The sequence below is a fragment of the Spodoptera frugiperda genome, chromosome 9, assembly GCF_023101765.2.
Source record: "Spodoptera frugiperda isolate SF20-4 chromosome 9, AGI-APGP_CSIRO_Sfru_2.0, whole genome shotgun sequence".
Classification (NCBI taxonomy): Eukaryota; Metazoa; Arthropoda; class Insecta; order Lepidoptera; family Noctuidae; genus Spodoptera; species Spodoptera frugiperda.
This window is the reverse complement of record NC_064220.1, coordinates 633,147-650,002: the sequence shown is the minus strand read 5'-3', so window position 1 is coordinate 650,002 and position 16,856 is coordinate 633,147. Positions and strand designations below refer to the sequence as shown.

Sequence of the window (16,856 nt, the reverse complement as noted above, 5' to 3'; positions counted from 1 at the left end):
AACTTACAATCATTGGCCTATACAATACATGTAGAAAATAGAATAAGGGCGGCCGTACACGGACGGCTTCAAGCAGTTATAACCGACTGCTTGAAGCCGCGACGGCACGATGAACTATAGCCATTCATTCGCTGCCGTACACACGACTGCTCGAGCAGTCGCGAACACTTCAAGCCGTCAACAGCTTCAAGCAGTCGACGCCGACCGCTCGAGCAGTCCGTGTACGGCCGCTCTAAGAAATGAATGCCTCATGGCTTCACTTACTAAAAATTACACAATAGGACTATTTACTTGATCGCAATCAAGTTTCAAACATCCCTTCTAGTAATTATTACTAGGACGAGTTTACGAGTATCGTAAATATTGCACAAAAGGAAATAATGTAGGTTACTTGGTTGCCTGTGTGGCAACTAATTGCCATGATTGCAATGCAATTTCCTATACCCGATTGCCGATAACAGTAGCTTAGCAGAACAGCATGTTTGTATAGAAAATGCTGAGACAAAGACAAAAAAATCAAGTAAAAAACCTGCAAAAATTTAATTAGACCTTGCACTAGAATGTTTGCATTCACTTTACGCTACTCAGACTTAGTTTTTATGTGATACACTGTAGTAAGACTTTCCATGCACCTAAAATATACAAGACGCCGAGACAAGCTCAATCGTATTTGGACCGACATCAGTACTGTACCCTTAGTACGAATTTAACGCTCTGATTGGTTGCTTCATTCGAGCCGGCCAATCAGACCGCCGAACGCGCTCTCGTTTCGATTTCGTTGAACGTAAAGCAAACTCGTACTAAGGCTCCTGTTTGGGCATCATGTTCAGTAATTAGACAGCCGAAATTCTTCAAAGTAAATACTAATACAGCAGTTAATTAGTGGATGAGACTTAGGTACGTGTTTTTCCTTATCTTCCAGTAAGCCGATTACGCAGTTGGGTCGACAGGAACTTGGTTTAGAAGGTTCAGTAAATGGAACAATGTGTCTGTCTGGAGTCTGGATCAGTGTCCAGACACTCAAATATCTGTATTTGCTTTGATGAAGTTATTTGCGGTCATTCATATTTTCGGTCAACTACGAAATCTAAGTTATGGCGGTTATATTTCATGGCAGGTAAGGAGACCCTAATAAGAGATCTTGAGAATTCGATCCCGATTTTTCGGTTTTTGAAAGCACTAATGAAGTTTTTTTCGTGGTTGTAGTAAAATTTTGTTGAAAAAAAGCTTGCTTTTTTTGGGGAACCGTTGGATGCAGATGGCGGCTTGTCGTTCTACGTGGAGGACTAAGGGAGAGGCCTTTGTTCAGCAGTCTCTCGGCTGATGATGATGATGAAAATGGTTTTATCATTATTGGGATTTTGGAATAGTGTTTTGTTTTCTCCTGTTAGTTCACCTTCGCCAGTTCTTTCAGGGGTTGTGTCTGTTTGTTACTGTGCCATTGATCAATTAGAATAATATTCTTCTGCGTTTCTTTTATCGTAACAAGTACGTGTGACACTGACGCGACAATACTGCGCGTCGCGACGGATCGATGTAAGTGGTTCAAGGTTGGTAGCGTTTTTAATAGATTCTGTATTTTATTCTCTAGTGTTTAAAACGCACTAGAAATAGTGTGGAGTTAATACTAATAACTGGCCTGTGTTAAGACCAAGATGTATTGAACGTAGTGGAAGCTAAATAAGTAGATAGGATAAAGGCGAAAGGTTTTACGTCTGTGCAGAGCACCCACTAAGACCCACTTCCTTCGCGACTTGAGAAACCAGGCGTTCGAAATGAAATGATTTCGGAGACTCAAAGACAGAATTATCTGGATGCGATCGTTTTTGAAGTCTGGTTTGATAAAAAGGCCGATCAATGTCGACTAATCCATTCTACCATCGGTATTCTTTCACCATTATGCGTGACCACACATGTAGACGCGACACTCAATACTGAGAGACCGCGACAATCGCCTGGGGGACTCGTCCATGTGCATGTATATTTGAGTGTGCTATTTTGAACGATTACAGGTAGTTTCCGTACTGTTCCTTATTTTTTACTGTGATCGTGACTTGTAATGTTACGTGAATATCTTCAGTGTTTTGTTAAATCATCTTTGTAACAAAGATTGTTTATCATTTGCCTTTGATGTGAATGGATGATGGACGAACGATCTCACGATTAATCACAATATTTGTTAGTTGGAAAGATAAATCTGAGAGATTCTTGGTAGAGAAATTCGAAGTGTCAGTTTTGATCACTGGGTTTCAGATTCAGACGAGTTATTATTCATTTTATCTTGGTTTTTATAAACCTTATTTAATGGAATTGCTCGGATTCTAGAATTGTCTAGCAATATTATTACCATACCTCGTGTAGCGTATGGTAATGATACTAACACCTATCTTATTATGTCTATCATTTTAACTAGACATAATATTATTGAGTGTGAGCTGTGGAGTGTCTTGTAGTGCAAGGGAAGGTTGAAGGCACAAGAGCGCGTGGCAGATCACCGATGCTATGGACGGATCAAATTAAAACTGCACTCAATAATCCAATTTGCCAATGCACAAGAAGGCTGCAGTGAGGAGTGGTGACGAATTGTAAAACTTGCCACCTATATGATGACTACGACCACTCTGCCGAGAGTGTAACACGACTAAGAAGAATATTATTTAATGTTATGTCTAAGACTTCGTATATTTCTAACTTCAAAAGGGAATTGTAGGCGACGTAATAATATATCATGGAAAAAAAATAAGTCGGGTTTTCTTTCCTGACGCTATAACTCCAAAACGCACGAACCGATTTCCATGGTTTCATTGGAAAGGTTTCGAGCTCCGTGAGGTTTATAGCAAAGAAAATTGAAGAAAAATTTCAAGAGAAAATCATTGGTGGCGAAACGGAGTTCGCCGGGTTTGCTAGTTTATCATGGAAAGATACTACAATTCGATTGCGTACTATGTGGTCGACACGTGATGTGATACGAGTAACTAGTAGATAGGTCAGAAGTCGTCACATATCCGCATTCTAGGGCTTACTTATATGTTATTTCGTACGGCTTATGGACGTCAGTAAATGTACTGAGGCTGTACTTAAACTATGTAGATAGTGTTATCTTTATCCTGTTTAGTTAGAACTTAGATTGTAGATATTTGATAAGGTTAAAACCATATTGCGTTGAATAGTTTGTTTAGACGCAGTAATCTTTCGGTATTTGGGATGCATTCAGCCACTCCATAGTCCGATACGTGGCCCTATTTTTAGACAGAAAAAAATAAATAATACTTACCTACTAATATTTTTTTTTAAGGAGGGAAAATCATCCAATGACTTCTTCCGCCTTGGGCGAGGCGAGAGGGAGTGTCAGACTATTACTGACTAAAAACCACCCCGTTCCTACTCCTGCTTTTCGAGCCGGAGCCCGGAGCCCCGGTAAACCCGCTAGGTATTCCGCAGCTCCGGGTAACTTACTATTCAAGTTCTCCTATCCATGCACCGAATGATGCGAATGAATAGCTTATCTACACTTTAATCTGTAACTACAACAGACGTAACTCAACAATGTTTAATAAGTACATCAAGTGCACATGTGTTTCCATAGTCAGGTACATGTGTGTACAATTGTACCTATATACGTAGCTATGTACTTGATTAAACGTGTTCAGTACAAACGCGTTAGCACATAATAAATATCACATTACGTCGATTTAGTAAGAACGTAACAAAACAGATTTTATAGCTTCGTTAGGTACTGTGTTTACAGAATGTGTTGATTGTGTTGTCAGCTCGTTTGATGCTGTTGTTTTCAATATTCAATTGTTTACATCTGGAATTTATTTATAAGTAGCATTTTACGGTGATTTTGTTCGAGTTATTATTTTACAATAAATTACAAGTCAAAACATTGCAATTATGGGCGTTCAGTTGAGGAAAATTATACAGGGCAAATATGTACCTACAAGTCATAATGCAATATGCACATGACTATCCATAATACATAATATTATGTGCTGAAGTAAATTGTCCTTTCCGTAGAGAAACTATGCAAAAAAAGCGGATCAAAAACCTAAAAGGTTTTATTTATTTATTACTACAAAATACAACTATCAAAACAGGAACACCTAATGCAATAGTGAATTGACAATCTATTATTATTTATGTACGTTACCTAACAAAACAGGTAAACCCGACTCCTTTATAATACCGTTCTGAAAGACATTAAATCTTTTAAAATCAAACACGATGTTATCCAATTCTCCATCTAGATATCTACATATACGTATGCTAAATTACATCTAAATCCGTCCAGCAGTTCTTACGTATTAGTCTCTAAAACATTCAACCTTGTTTATACTAGCTTCATTAACTTTCACGTGTCTGATAGTCGGTATCGCATAAATGTCAGTGCACTGACTGGTCAGTTATCTGTTAAGCGGTCAGACTGAGAATAAAGTGTGGCTTTCACGTGATTAAATGCGTAGGAAAATCGATTTCTGGAGCTGCGGACTACCTAGCGGAATTACTAGAAGCTCCGGCTCGAAAGGCAGAAGTAGGAACGGGGTGGTTTTTAGTTAGTGAGAGTCTGACACTTCCTCACGTCCCACCCAAAGCTGGAGAAGGCAGATGATTATTCCCCTTAAAAGAAGAATCAATTGAGTTACGGTCAGTCTCACTAGTCTTTCGATAGGTTTCGTTACTGTGAAGTGGTACCAATGGTATTTTTACATCAGCTGTATACAAAGTATTCAATTTAAGTCTAAAACCTCAAACGAAAAATCTGTACCTAAAACAACCAGACGGACGTTCACTCTGGTTTATTTATACATATACCTATTAGTATTCGATGACCGAATACCGAAACACGTGCGGCTAACGTAACGGTTAATGTAAAACAGATTAAAATTAAAGTTTACAATACATTGCTGGCTTGAAACCGACGAGTAAAGTATTGAAGTGAATAAAACAGTCAATGTATAGGGTATAATGCGGAAAGTTTGAGTACGAACGGTCAGAAACGAGTTCTGTATGGGAAAACGTGAGCCAGTCGAACACGTGACGAGATGACATTGGCTGGGCGGTATAGAGCAGGGAAGTTACAGAAATACCATTTCGTTTAGAACTCCGTATAGTTCAAGGAAAACATTAACATATGTAGTCGGATATTTTGGTTAAAATATCGTGAAGATGTGTTTTATGCTGCCTTCTGAGTTTCGTGGTGAACTAAACTTTAAACTAAATTAAGGTTTTCGTTTTGACTGTCTCTAATTTAGACGACAAAAACATTTTTTAAGACAGACTGACGGACAATTCAATTTGACGTTTCAAAAGTGCCTAATTTAGGATTAATTGAAATAAATGCTTGACTTTGAATGACAATCTAAATAGGTAAATTACTGCTAAGTACTTTTTCCCTTTTTTCATAAATTCTAGTTTATGATGAATGGACATTCTATATTCTTACTTTGTTAAAAAGTAGGTAGCCTAAGGGCTGTCGCGTTCGCGTGAGCGTCTCAAGTTCTAATTCAAAGGGTCACATTTCTTTCCCAATAAAAAGATAAGATAAGGCTTAAAATTATGGCCGGCAGCGACAATTTATTTGTCTTTGTTTTTTATAACGTATTGTGTTATTTTATTGGAACCTATAATAACAGATACTGTAGACATTTAACGGTTTTATGATGTTGCAGTGATGTTTTGCTTGCGTGACATGATTAAAACTTATTATTATTACCTCTACCTCCCTCCATTTCACCGGCTTTTAATTTTCAGTCATTACACGTGGATAATATTGGTTTTAAGTTGTTCTTGAGTTAGTCTTGATACTATTTTCAATACTGTGGCCTTCGCTTGGTTGTGAAAGCGTTACAAACGGATTTACAATAATGTATCTACATAATATGTCTGACGTAGCTACTAAATGAGAGAATTTAGAACCGATTTTTGTGTATTTTTTCTAAGTAACAATTTTTTTAGGTTTTTGTTCTATTAGTTGGTACTATTTACTTTTAACTGGACTATCTGCTCTATTAAATACCACTTAATTTTAATTTATTGTGTCCTAGTTTTTTTCATTTAATATTGAGAATTTAAAATGTTTTTGTTAAACTGAATTCTATTACGTTTGAATCGAAAACTTGTTTTGTGCATCGATCGAGAGATTCCTCTTCAATATACGCAGATTGGATAGCTCTTCCTAGTTCATTCTTTTCCTTATTTTTAGAGGGTTAAGGTCTAAAATGCTGTATGAAATTAATCTTGGTGTTCTACATTCGTTCGTACTTTGTGGTCGTATAGGTCATTGTAATGTAGCTATGAAATGTGTTATGGTTATATTAGCCAAACGAAGCGTAGAGCAACTGTTTCAATAAACTTCTGCTTATTTTGCAGCGTGTCTAATGCCTATCACAAAGGAAAATTTTGTATGTCAACTTATTGTTGAAATATTAATAACTAATTTATATTATGGTTAAAGGTATCAATGATTTTAATTTTACAAATAGGTAGGTACATATTTTTACTATAGGATACGATTAATAATTATACGAAATCATTCATTTGCTAAACTGATCTGATGTTTTAATATTTAATTAATTTTATTATCTAACCTGGAAATAAGCATTGTTTACACTGTTATTGTAACCGCTTCCGCTACCGTAGGACAATGTCGCACTTGTCTCATTAATTTATAATGTTTAATAGTTTATTAATAAAATAAACGATACTAAGTAGGTGCCTCAACTTAAAATGCTTAGAACTTCATAACAGTGCGCCATTTAGGTCACAACTTATGTAGACTACATTTCTTCTCATACAGACTATTCGATCGCGTGACTGTAGGAAAACTTTATCATAGCATAGATTTAGAAATTTGATTCAAAGTTATTCGATCGTTACATTACCTTGATTCACCTAAATTCTAACATAACTTTGGAAGTGGGTGGCTAATCTAAACCCATACCTAATTACTAACAAATTCCTTGGTCGCTGCCCACACGATGAAGTAGAGAATCTGAAAGTACATATACTACGCACTCACGTTAGTGTTATTTCTAAAAACTATATACATACTTTGGTGATTGCACTTGGCTGTACGTCGATTATTGCAAAATATTCTAGTATGTCATTAGAACTTATAACGGGATATTTACCATGTTTATTAGTTTTTTTGAGTTTCCGATATTTCGGTACTGTTGCAAGCGCCATGATCACGGATGATCAGTTCATATCCCGTTTTAAGTTCTAATGATATTACTACTGACCATGTCAGTTTAAAAACTTATATTGTAGTATGTGTTAAACGTGTTTTTAACATTGATATCAGCGGTTATAGAGTTAAAAATATTAAAGGTAGCAACAGCGAGTGAAAAAAAAAAAAAATTGTCCTCGTTTTTAACAGAACTTGCGACCATTATGCCAACGACAATATACCTACATAATATCCGAACCTTCATATAAACCTAACGAAATTACTCCACACCCCGACTTAAGGTCTTTGACCGTCGTTGCCCCTATATGGCTGCAACACCTGCTAAGTATAATAATGCGATAAATGTCGACTTCCAAGGTAGAAATAGTTGGATTTTTTCATAAAATACCTTCATGACATTTGTTATTTGTTCTTAGAAGTACCAAATAACAAAGAAATGCCCTTACTGTGACCATATTAAGGACGAAAGTCCTTCATAACCACAAACAAGAAAATAGATCGATGACCCCTTGGGCTGTGAGTATTCGTATTACGAATTCACAGACAACAAATATTTGTTTGATTCCAGACGATTCACCTCTGTCTTTATTTAAGAATGTTCTGCATAATTTTGTTTTGAATTTATGTAGGTACTTAAACACAAAACTATGTCTCATCTTAATACCAAAACATCGATCAATCCACAAGATTAGATCAAAGGTAATAGGAGACGTATTTTTGAAATTATTAGTTCTATCTAGTGAAACAAGTCAAGTTGCAGTCATTTATTAAATACCAGATAATTTCCAACTCTTTATCTTAACTAGTTTTCACGGAAAGGTGAAATTGCTGCATCGATACTGGCTCACACATAAAGAGCATTCTTGCATACATCTACACGCTTCAGTGAAAGCAGTCCAGCTGCCAATTTACCACTCTCCAATCTTGATGCAGTTAGTTTCAGTCACAGGATTGTATGCACGTCAGCTGTCTGTCTCGATGAGCACAAAGAACAGTTACGTTATGTTCAGATAGATAGATGACCAAAATTTTAAGTGAGGCTGTGAGTCTAATGAGGCTTCTACATACGAAAATAGGTCTGTTGACATAAAATCGGAGCTAATCAATCTAATAACAGACCGTGTGAATGAAAGAATGATGTTGTGCCGTCGAGAATTTAATGCAGATGCAGTCTTATAATATCTATGCTTAATTCGCATAGTGGGACTAATGGCACCCAAATCCTTTCAAAATTAATCACAGGGCTTTTCCGAAGGCGTTCTCTAGTATTGTAGAAGTAGTAGTTGATTTGTGTATTTCGAATTCATCTTGACTATTAGATTTATTTCGAAACCTTACTTTCGATTTACAATGTGAATTAGAGCAAAGTAATAAATGTGCCGACGACCTCGTCTCGTTGAAAATTACCACCGACGCCAACGGGAAGATAACCAGGTTTTCTCCGAAGTTTGTTTTGGGTCACTAATTTATTGTAATAGATGTTATTAATCCCTTTTCATTTATTCTAGGTAGTAATTAAACAAAGCTGGAAAGGTTGTTTGAACTCACTAACCTATCTCTACTAAATTGGTTTTCTGATTTAAATTAGATTTAGAAACCTACATATTTTCTACAAGAAGGATATAGATATCCTTAGTTAGTTAATGCTAGAACATTATTTCAACATTTATTGACAATAAATGTTGATGAATTAAAGTGAATCACTTCATAGTATAAAACAAAGTATGTCTTTGTATGCTTAAATCTTTAAAACTACGCAACGGATTTTGATGCGGATTTTTTTTAAATAAATGGAGTGATTCAAGAGGAAGGTTTATATGTATAATACATGCATAATATATCACCATTGCACTCATGCGATGCTGGGGCGGGTCGCTAGTATTTTATAAACGGTAAATGCAGTTTATTCGAAACAGCAGTTTAGTTTCCACAAATGCGTTTAGTTGGTAACAAGAGTACATACGTTTAATGTTGTAGTAAAACATTTTATTGTTCAATGCAGATATGTATTAGGTATTAGGTATTGTTATGGAACGCTATTGTATTGTTATGGAAGGCTATTTTAAAACAAATGCAGCAGTTTAATAACATAACCGATTACAGAACATTTTTGATGTGGCATGTTTAAGTAAATAATACACATTTTTGTACGTAGGTACCTGTGTTTTGTATCTGTGATAAAGAGGATGCCATGAAATATTGACATTTAACTTGAAGAAAATTATTTTCTGTTACTTTAATAAACTATGTTCACCATTCAAGTGATATGTTCCAAAATTCCATAAGTACTTAGTGGGTACTTACGCTATTTTTGTCTCCTGCCTTGGGTGAGGAGAGAGGGTCTTTCAGACTCTTACTGACTAAAAACCACCCCGTTCCTATTCCTGCTTCGAGCCGGAGCCCCGGTAACCAACTAGGTCGTCCGCAACTCCGTAACGATTAACTAATACATAATAATATGTATTTAGGTGCATCGCTTTATAATATTCAAACGCATTTATCTTTCCAACTCTCAGCGCCAGCGCGAAATATGGACAAGTTTTAGTAAGCAAACAGTTAGTATAACAGCTCTTTTAAGTCTCAAATATACTTCTTTTCATAATGCATACATCTGTACTGCGTCAGACAAAATATGAGATGAATATATAATAATATCTCTACGTATATGCTACCTACCTGTGCGCTTGAAAAGGCCACGGGGTCGCGCGAGTTACCGAAAAGTGAGATATTTTTAGCACCACCATTTCCTGCATTATTATGTAACATCTACAAATAAATACATGTAGGTACTTGTTTGCAGATGTATCAATGTCATTTTTATCTGACACACATTGATAACCTACTTTAAAAGTTTTCGTAATATAAACTAAATCTTCTCGGGAATTAATAACTGTTAAATATAAATATTGAATTGTTTTATCGTAAAAACCAACTTTGTTATTTTAATAATTATATTGTTTAGGTACATTATGTAGATAAGGAAACACAAACAGTTGTTAGTAGGCTTGGAATTATTGGATCTTAAAAATATGTTGTCAAAATATTCAGAATGGGATAACATTCCTCAAGAGACTGTTGTCACATTAATTCGTCCATGAGAGAAAGCATGGAAGCAGTCATCAGGGCTAGGGAGGGTAACACTAGGTTGTAAGGACGTATTTGTTGTAAAATAAAATTTAACTTTTTAATCATTTGCATTTGCTTGCTTTTTTATTCCCTGGTAAACAAAAAACCAAATCCATTGATTTATTCTTAAACTTAAATGAATTGCCTTTCCAATGATACCTTACAGTCATATGTCTGCCATTGATTAATAGGGTTAAAATTACTATGAAAGGAACTTTTAAAGAGGTGCGATTTTTGTGACGCCGAGTGTAGATAAGGAAACACAAACAGTTGTTAGTAGGCTTGGAATTATCGCCTCTTAAAAATATACGTCTTTTCTAAGCTTTTGATGTCGAAAATTCCGTAACCAACTTTCCAATCACTTCAAAATCGTTTCTAGCATTCATATTTCGACCTGAATTCATCAAAAATGTACACATAGCGTGATAGGAACCTCACGTGTTTAAGTTAAGCGGTAGTACGGTGTCCGAACTAGGGCGGTGCAACGACCCAGTAATAGGCACCTACGTTATTTGCAACACCGACGAAACTGCTTTTTTACGAGACTTATGTCCGATTACTCAAACGCTACTCAATTTTACTTGCACTTAGATATCGTGCTATCTCTGTCACTTTATAAAGAATTGATAAGGACAGAACTAGTTTTGACAGCGTCTTAAAATTGAGTAGCGTTTGAGTATTCGGACATAACGGCGTAAACCGAAAAGCGATTGGTAACTCTTATTTAACAACGTAACACGTGTACTGCAATCATAATATAAATTTCCGTTGTAGGTAGGTCGATTACATAGATTCTTAGATCAGTAAATTATTAATGAATCAAGGGGTTCGCTCTGTTTACATTACTTACATATCGAAATTGGTTTGGGAAAAGATTTGGTAATGGCAGCCACACACGATACAGTATACTTGCGCAAGCTTGGACTTGTACAAATTCACGTATTTCGGAGCCGACCACAAACGGCTCAAGCATGCTTGCACAAATATCATTTCACTGATATTCGTACAAGCGTGCGTACCTGCTCCATTTAAAACAATATCATTATTCTTGAAAGTGGAGCTACCTGGTTGTGTTGTTTTGTGCTATAGATGATGCAGTAGCATTAGTTGGCTTTATTTTAGCTACGAAAAAACTGAAAACTCACAAGAGAAATCGAAAAGTATGGACTAAAGGCTGGTTAATAAAAAGAAACCATTATTCGCACATCAATTTATTGAATGAATTAAATGATAAATGATATTTATTTTTGCAAATAGGTTATAAAATAACACTTTTACACGTCAATCTTTGAAATACCTAGATGAGGCCGGCATTTCCTATCTGACTACTCTGAGAAGAAATGCCGAAACAAACTCAGAGGTCATAGTCTCTTTTAAAGTCCAGACAATGAAATAGAGGATTGAAATTTGCACCCAAAGACTGGCATAACTAGCTCAGCTAACGGCTGTTGCTGAATGATCCGACGAACGATACCAACCAAAAGAACATTTGGGTAGGTCTCGTAAATGCTCACACTGTCAGAATATAATTAACTAAAAGTGAAATAACTAAGCAAACTCTCACACGGTCCTCAGACTAACAATTTTAAAAATAATATGTTAAAAATAAAAAATTTTTTTTTTGATTGAAATTTGCACCCAAAGACTGGCATAACTATCTGCGTATGGATGAAGAAACTTATTTAAAACTTCTGTCAATGGTAACGCTATACAATAAAAAACACGATACTGCTATGAGGCAATCCATATCACCACACGAAAGATTAACAGCCACTTTAAGGATCTCGCACCTGGAAGGAGCTACGAAGACCTCAAAACAACAATTATATCACCTCAAGCTTTAGGTATAATTATTCCGGAAACATGTGACGCGATTTACAAAGTACTGTGGAAAGATTATTTGAAGGTAAGTAATAAAAATACAAGTTTTCCATATTAATAAAATATAAGTATGTAGGTAACACAATATATATTTATAGCTAAAAAACTAAGTTACACGGTTTATTTTGGACTCACGACATTCATCTGAACGCAATCATACAATATGTTCCAACAGAATATTCTGGAATAGATGGCACTGTGATATTTTCAGATGAATATTGCGAGTCTGAGTTATATTGCAATGAAGAAGTATCATCATATTCTTGTTGATTATCTGCTGCTGGAGTGGAAGGAGATGGAGTTGATTCTAAATGAATCACTCTTGTGGTTCTAGAGTTGCATGAATGTATTGTTGTGTTTGGTGTAGTGGAGGGCTTTTTTTTTTTTGAGGGGGAAAATCATCCAATGACTTCTCCCGCTTTGGGCGAGGCGAGAGGGAGTGTCAGACTCTTACTGACTAAAAACCACCCCTTTCCTACTCCTGCTTTTCGAACCGGAGCCCCGGTAAACCCGCTAGGTAGTCCGCAGCTCCGGGTAGTGGAGGGCTAGGAGTTGGAGTTCTACGCATTTATTGTTGTGTTTGGTGTGGTGGAGGACTAGGAATTGGATTTGTATGAATGTACTGCGGTAGTGTCAAACTGCCCAATTCCGCGTGAAATAGTGTATCATTTATAATTTTTTCAGCAATTAGTCCCTGCTGTTTAGGTAATTCACGCAATTTCATTGCGACATATTTGCCAAAAATATCAAATCGATCGTCCAAAGGACGTTTAAAATGCTCGTTTACGGAATGTAATACTTCATTAGACAAATCTGTCGAATCTGTAGTTTTTCTTTTGGGAGGTCTAGCACGACTTGATGTTTGTTCAGAAGTAGAATCCGTGTCCGAAGAGTTACCATGTATATCTTGTGAATGTAAAGCTGATTCGGGTTCCTGAAACAATAACATAAGCAACATAAAGGAAGCACATAAAGGAAGCACATATATATTATTCCCCCAAGTGGAAGCGGCTCATATTTTTATAATTATAAAAGTCGACACAGTATGGTACTTCTTGCAATAGTGGATGCAAAATATAAATTCACAATGTGTGACTTTGGAGTTAATGGCAGAATATCAGACGGAGGCGTGCTTCATACTACTAAATTCTTCGAAAAGCTTGAGACAAACCAATTAAATATCCCTATAGATGGACCTATCAGAGGAAGTTCTAAAGTACTTCCATATGTATTTGTAACCGACGATGCACATTTGCTTTGAGAACTGACATGATGAAGCCATTTCGACAGGCTGATTTAATTTCACGGGAAAAAAAGATATACAACTATCGAGTTTCTAGAGCTAGACGCATTGTTGAGAATGCGTTTGGCATTTTGTCTTCTAGATTTAGGATATATAAAACTCAAATTAATATTGAACCAAAAGGTATTGAAAAGGTAGTAACGGCTAGCTGTGCTTTGCACAACTTTTTAATGTCTGTATCTTTGAACTCATATAGTTCTGCAGAATGTTTCGACCATGAAAACAGAGAAGATGGAATTATTACTCCAGCTTTAAATTCAATTGATTCAAACATGGAACCTTTACTACGAAGAAGCTCTGGAAATAATCCAACTGCTGCCAAAAATATAAGAAACCAGTATGTACACTACTTTAATAATGAGGGAAGTGTACCTTGGCAAGATAACTTTATTCATTAACGGCCGGTTTTAATAACTTACTATAATCCGTTACTGGAGATTTAAAGTATACCTGTCTTTGTTATTTACAATGTAAAAGACAGTGTCAAATCTCCAGTTACGGATATAGTAAGTTATTGAAACCGACCGGCCATAATGTGTTTTTAATCAGAATGAGGAAACACTGGCTCCTGCGTACTAATGTGGTACTAACCTTACATGATACTTACATTTTATTTTGTTTTTTGTCTTAATTACCTGAATTAAATGTGTATATACCAACAATAAATAAATAAATACAATGAGTAATATTAATATGCTTTTTAATATCAATATTCATAATTATAAACAAAATATTAAGCCTTATTTTATTACTATAGATAGATGTACGAGTAGGTACTTACTTGTGAACTTTCATCTCCATCGATGTTACTACGACTAAATCTTGGCGTCCCTTGGTCGTCATCCAAAAATTTTAATAATTTGTAGTACCATAATGTAGGTTCATACACATCACTGGAACCTGCTCCAGATCGAATTGACTCTTCAACCTTTTTCTTTTCTTTACGGTAATTCGTACGCAAAGCATTCAATTTTTTAACAACTGCATCACGGTTGGCGCTTGGTTCTAATTTTCGGTATTGTTCAATTAATTTATTATAAGCAGCATTTTTTTTCTCCCTGTGATGGTAGTCTTTACTTTTTATTTGCCAAAGACATGGCTCATTTCTGTAAATATTTATAAATTCTTCAATAATACCACGAACTCCATGTCGCTCAGAAGTCTCGTTCATTTTGGCGCCAAAACGACGTGCGTGCGTACGGTACGGTGGCTTGGAACTTTCTAAAGAACTTGTGCCACACTTGTGCAATCGATACAGTATACTTGCGCAAGTCACTTACGCAAGTATACTGTATCGTGTGTGGCTGCCATAATGTGTGGTTAGACGATATTTTTTGTACAATAGTTTATCAATTTTACCGTTACATGTTATATTTTTTAATCTCAACATTTTTATGTATGTACGAGCAAAAGCAATAATAATTCGCGTTAACTGTCATCAATGCTAAAACGCAGTCATCTCAAGATTTAATAACGATTGCATCGTTAAAAGAACTTTGTTAGATAGAAGACGATAAAATGAAATTAATTATGCCTACGCTTATTTACATAGAGTAAATATTTACATCGCTTGCGGTTATAAGATTCACATAATTTATTACTATAATAAAAGCGACACTATTTATTATTTACCTATTCAAAAGAAAAAATCTTGAATATATAAATAAATAATAATTCTTATGTTGAATGCCAATTATTTATCGTACTTCGTCTGCCCTTGACATTAGACCTTGTTCGTTCAAAGGACACCTTTAATCCTATGTGATTAGGTGTATTTTTACTTGTGAAGTCAGTTTTTAATTCTTGTCTTCATTCTTTCTAGGTTTGACGAGAAAGAGAGCATTTCGGGCGTGCAGCAACTCAAGTCTTCGGTCCAGAAAGGCATCAGGGCGCGTCTGCTTGAACTGTACCCACACTTGGATAACTACATCGATCAAGTGCTCCCTAAAAAGGACACTTTCAGGATTGTGAAATGGTACGTATCCCATATGTTTGCTAAGCCATTGCATGCGGGTCATTTCCAAATGGTTTGGATCTAGAAGTCATATGACTATATTCAGCAGTTGAACTCTTGTAGCTTATAATGACGAATATTTCTTATATTATTTGTTTTAAGTGTCAATGCTTGAAGTTATCAAAACGACCCATACCAATTACTATCAATCACTATCTTCTACTGACAACCATATTCATTTGCCATGCACATAATACGCTATAGTAATATGGTTTTTTGTTGTTCATTGTTCATTAATTTTGTGCAAAATTTCTTATTTCCAGCCACGACCACATCGAGATCATGGTGAACAGCGCTGGAGAGTTGCTGTTCTTCCGTCAACGAGAGGGACCATGGATGCCAACTTTGAAACTCCTTCATAAATGTGAGTAGGAATCCTACCACCATAGATCAAAAGCCTAATCATAGACCAATATTGCATGTGTTCAAAAAGCCATATTATTTAGAGAGAATTTGAATGTCTGATGTACACCAAATTAGTTAGCTAGAATTAAAAAATGGTGTCCACATGGTTATTGAGATATGAAAATCCTACCGAATATTTAGTTCAATGGATGAACCTTCTTTTAAACCACATTTTATCAATGTTTCAGATCCATTCTTCCTGCCAATGCAGCAGGTTGACAAGGGTGCTATTCGCTTCGTGCTCAGTGGTGCCAACATCATGTGCCCTGGACTGACCTCACCAGGCGCTCGGATGAGCAGCGTGGACAAGGGACAGGTGGTCGCTGTAATGGCTGAAGGAAAGGAACATGCTCTTGCTGTTGGATGCACTGCTCTATCTACTGATGACATGTAATATTGATTTAAACAGTTTATTTCACACACATACACACACATGACACATTCATATTTTGGAGAAAATTGTTTCCAAGACATAAATGATTAGATTCACCAAGCTACTTAGACTTAAAACTATTCGCAGTTCCAACTAGACTTAGACTAGACTATGAAAGAGATTTAAAAAGGTCGAACGTTAAAAAAGTATAGATGGAATAATTGTTCAAATGCAAAAATTGAGAGAGTCAGAAAAGGATTGTATCTTCATATATTATTTATTTATGCATTATTTTATTTCTTTTTCAGAGCTAAGGTAAACAAGGGCGTGGGCATCGAAAACTGTCACTATCTCAATGATGGCTTGTGGCAAATGAAACCAGTGAAGTAAATGGAATGTAAAGTTTATGCTTCCGTGTAATTTATTACTAAGTTGTCTCAATAAAGATATTAATTTCTAAGAGGGTTCTTTGTTTTATTACACCACGAACGTCAAGCTGCTACATTAAGGAAATCTTTAGAAGAAACAATGAGTGTTATTTATTTATCATCATTAATAAAAT

General features: G+C 35.8%; 2 protein-coding genes across 2 annotated transcripts in view; one reads left to right on the top strand and one right to left on the bottom strand.

Annotated features, from left to right (window-relative positions):
- LOC118270963 (malignant T-cell-amplified sequence 1 homolog) overlaps positions 1-16,757 on the top strand; it is a 47,566-nt gene extending 30,809 nt beyond the window's left edge. Inside the window, exons 2-5 of the mRNA XM_035586808.2 lie at positions 15,325-15,477; positions 15,780-15,880; positions 16,110-16,311; positions 16,603-16,757. Coding sequence (XP_035442701.1) covers positions 15,325-15,477; positions 15,780-15,880; positions 16,110-16,311; positions 16,603-16,684 — 538 coding nt within the window. The 3' untranslated portion in view covers positions 16,685-16,757. The remainder of the gene's footprint in view (positions 1-15,324; positions 15,478-15,779; positions 15,881-16,109; positions 16,312-16,602) is intronic.
- LOC118270961 (uncharacterized) lies at positions 12,181-15,315 on the bottom strand. The gene is made up of 2 exons (XM_035586807.2): positions 14,284-15,315; positions 12,181-13,133 (listed from the first exon to the last, which is right to left on the bottom strand). Exons 1-2 carry the CDS (start codon positions 14,671-14,673, stop codon positions 12,768-12,770), a joined length of 756 nt encoding a protein of 251 aa, XP_035442700.2. The 5' UTR covers positions 14,674-15,315; the 3' UTR covers positions 12,181-12,767.
- Positions 16,758-16,856: the final 99 nt, after the last annotated feature.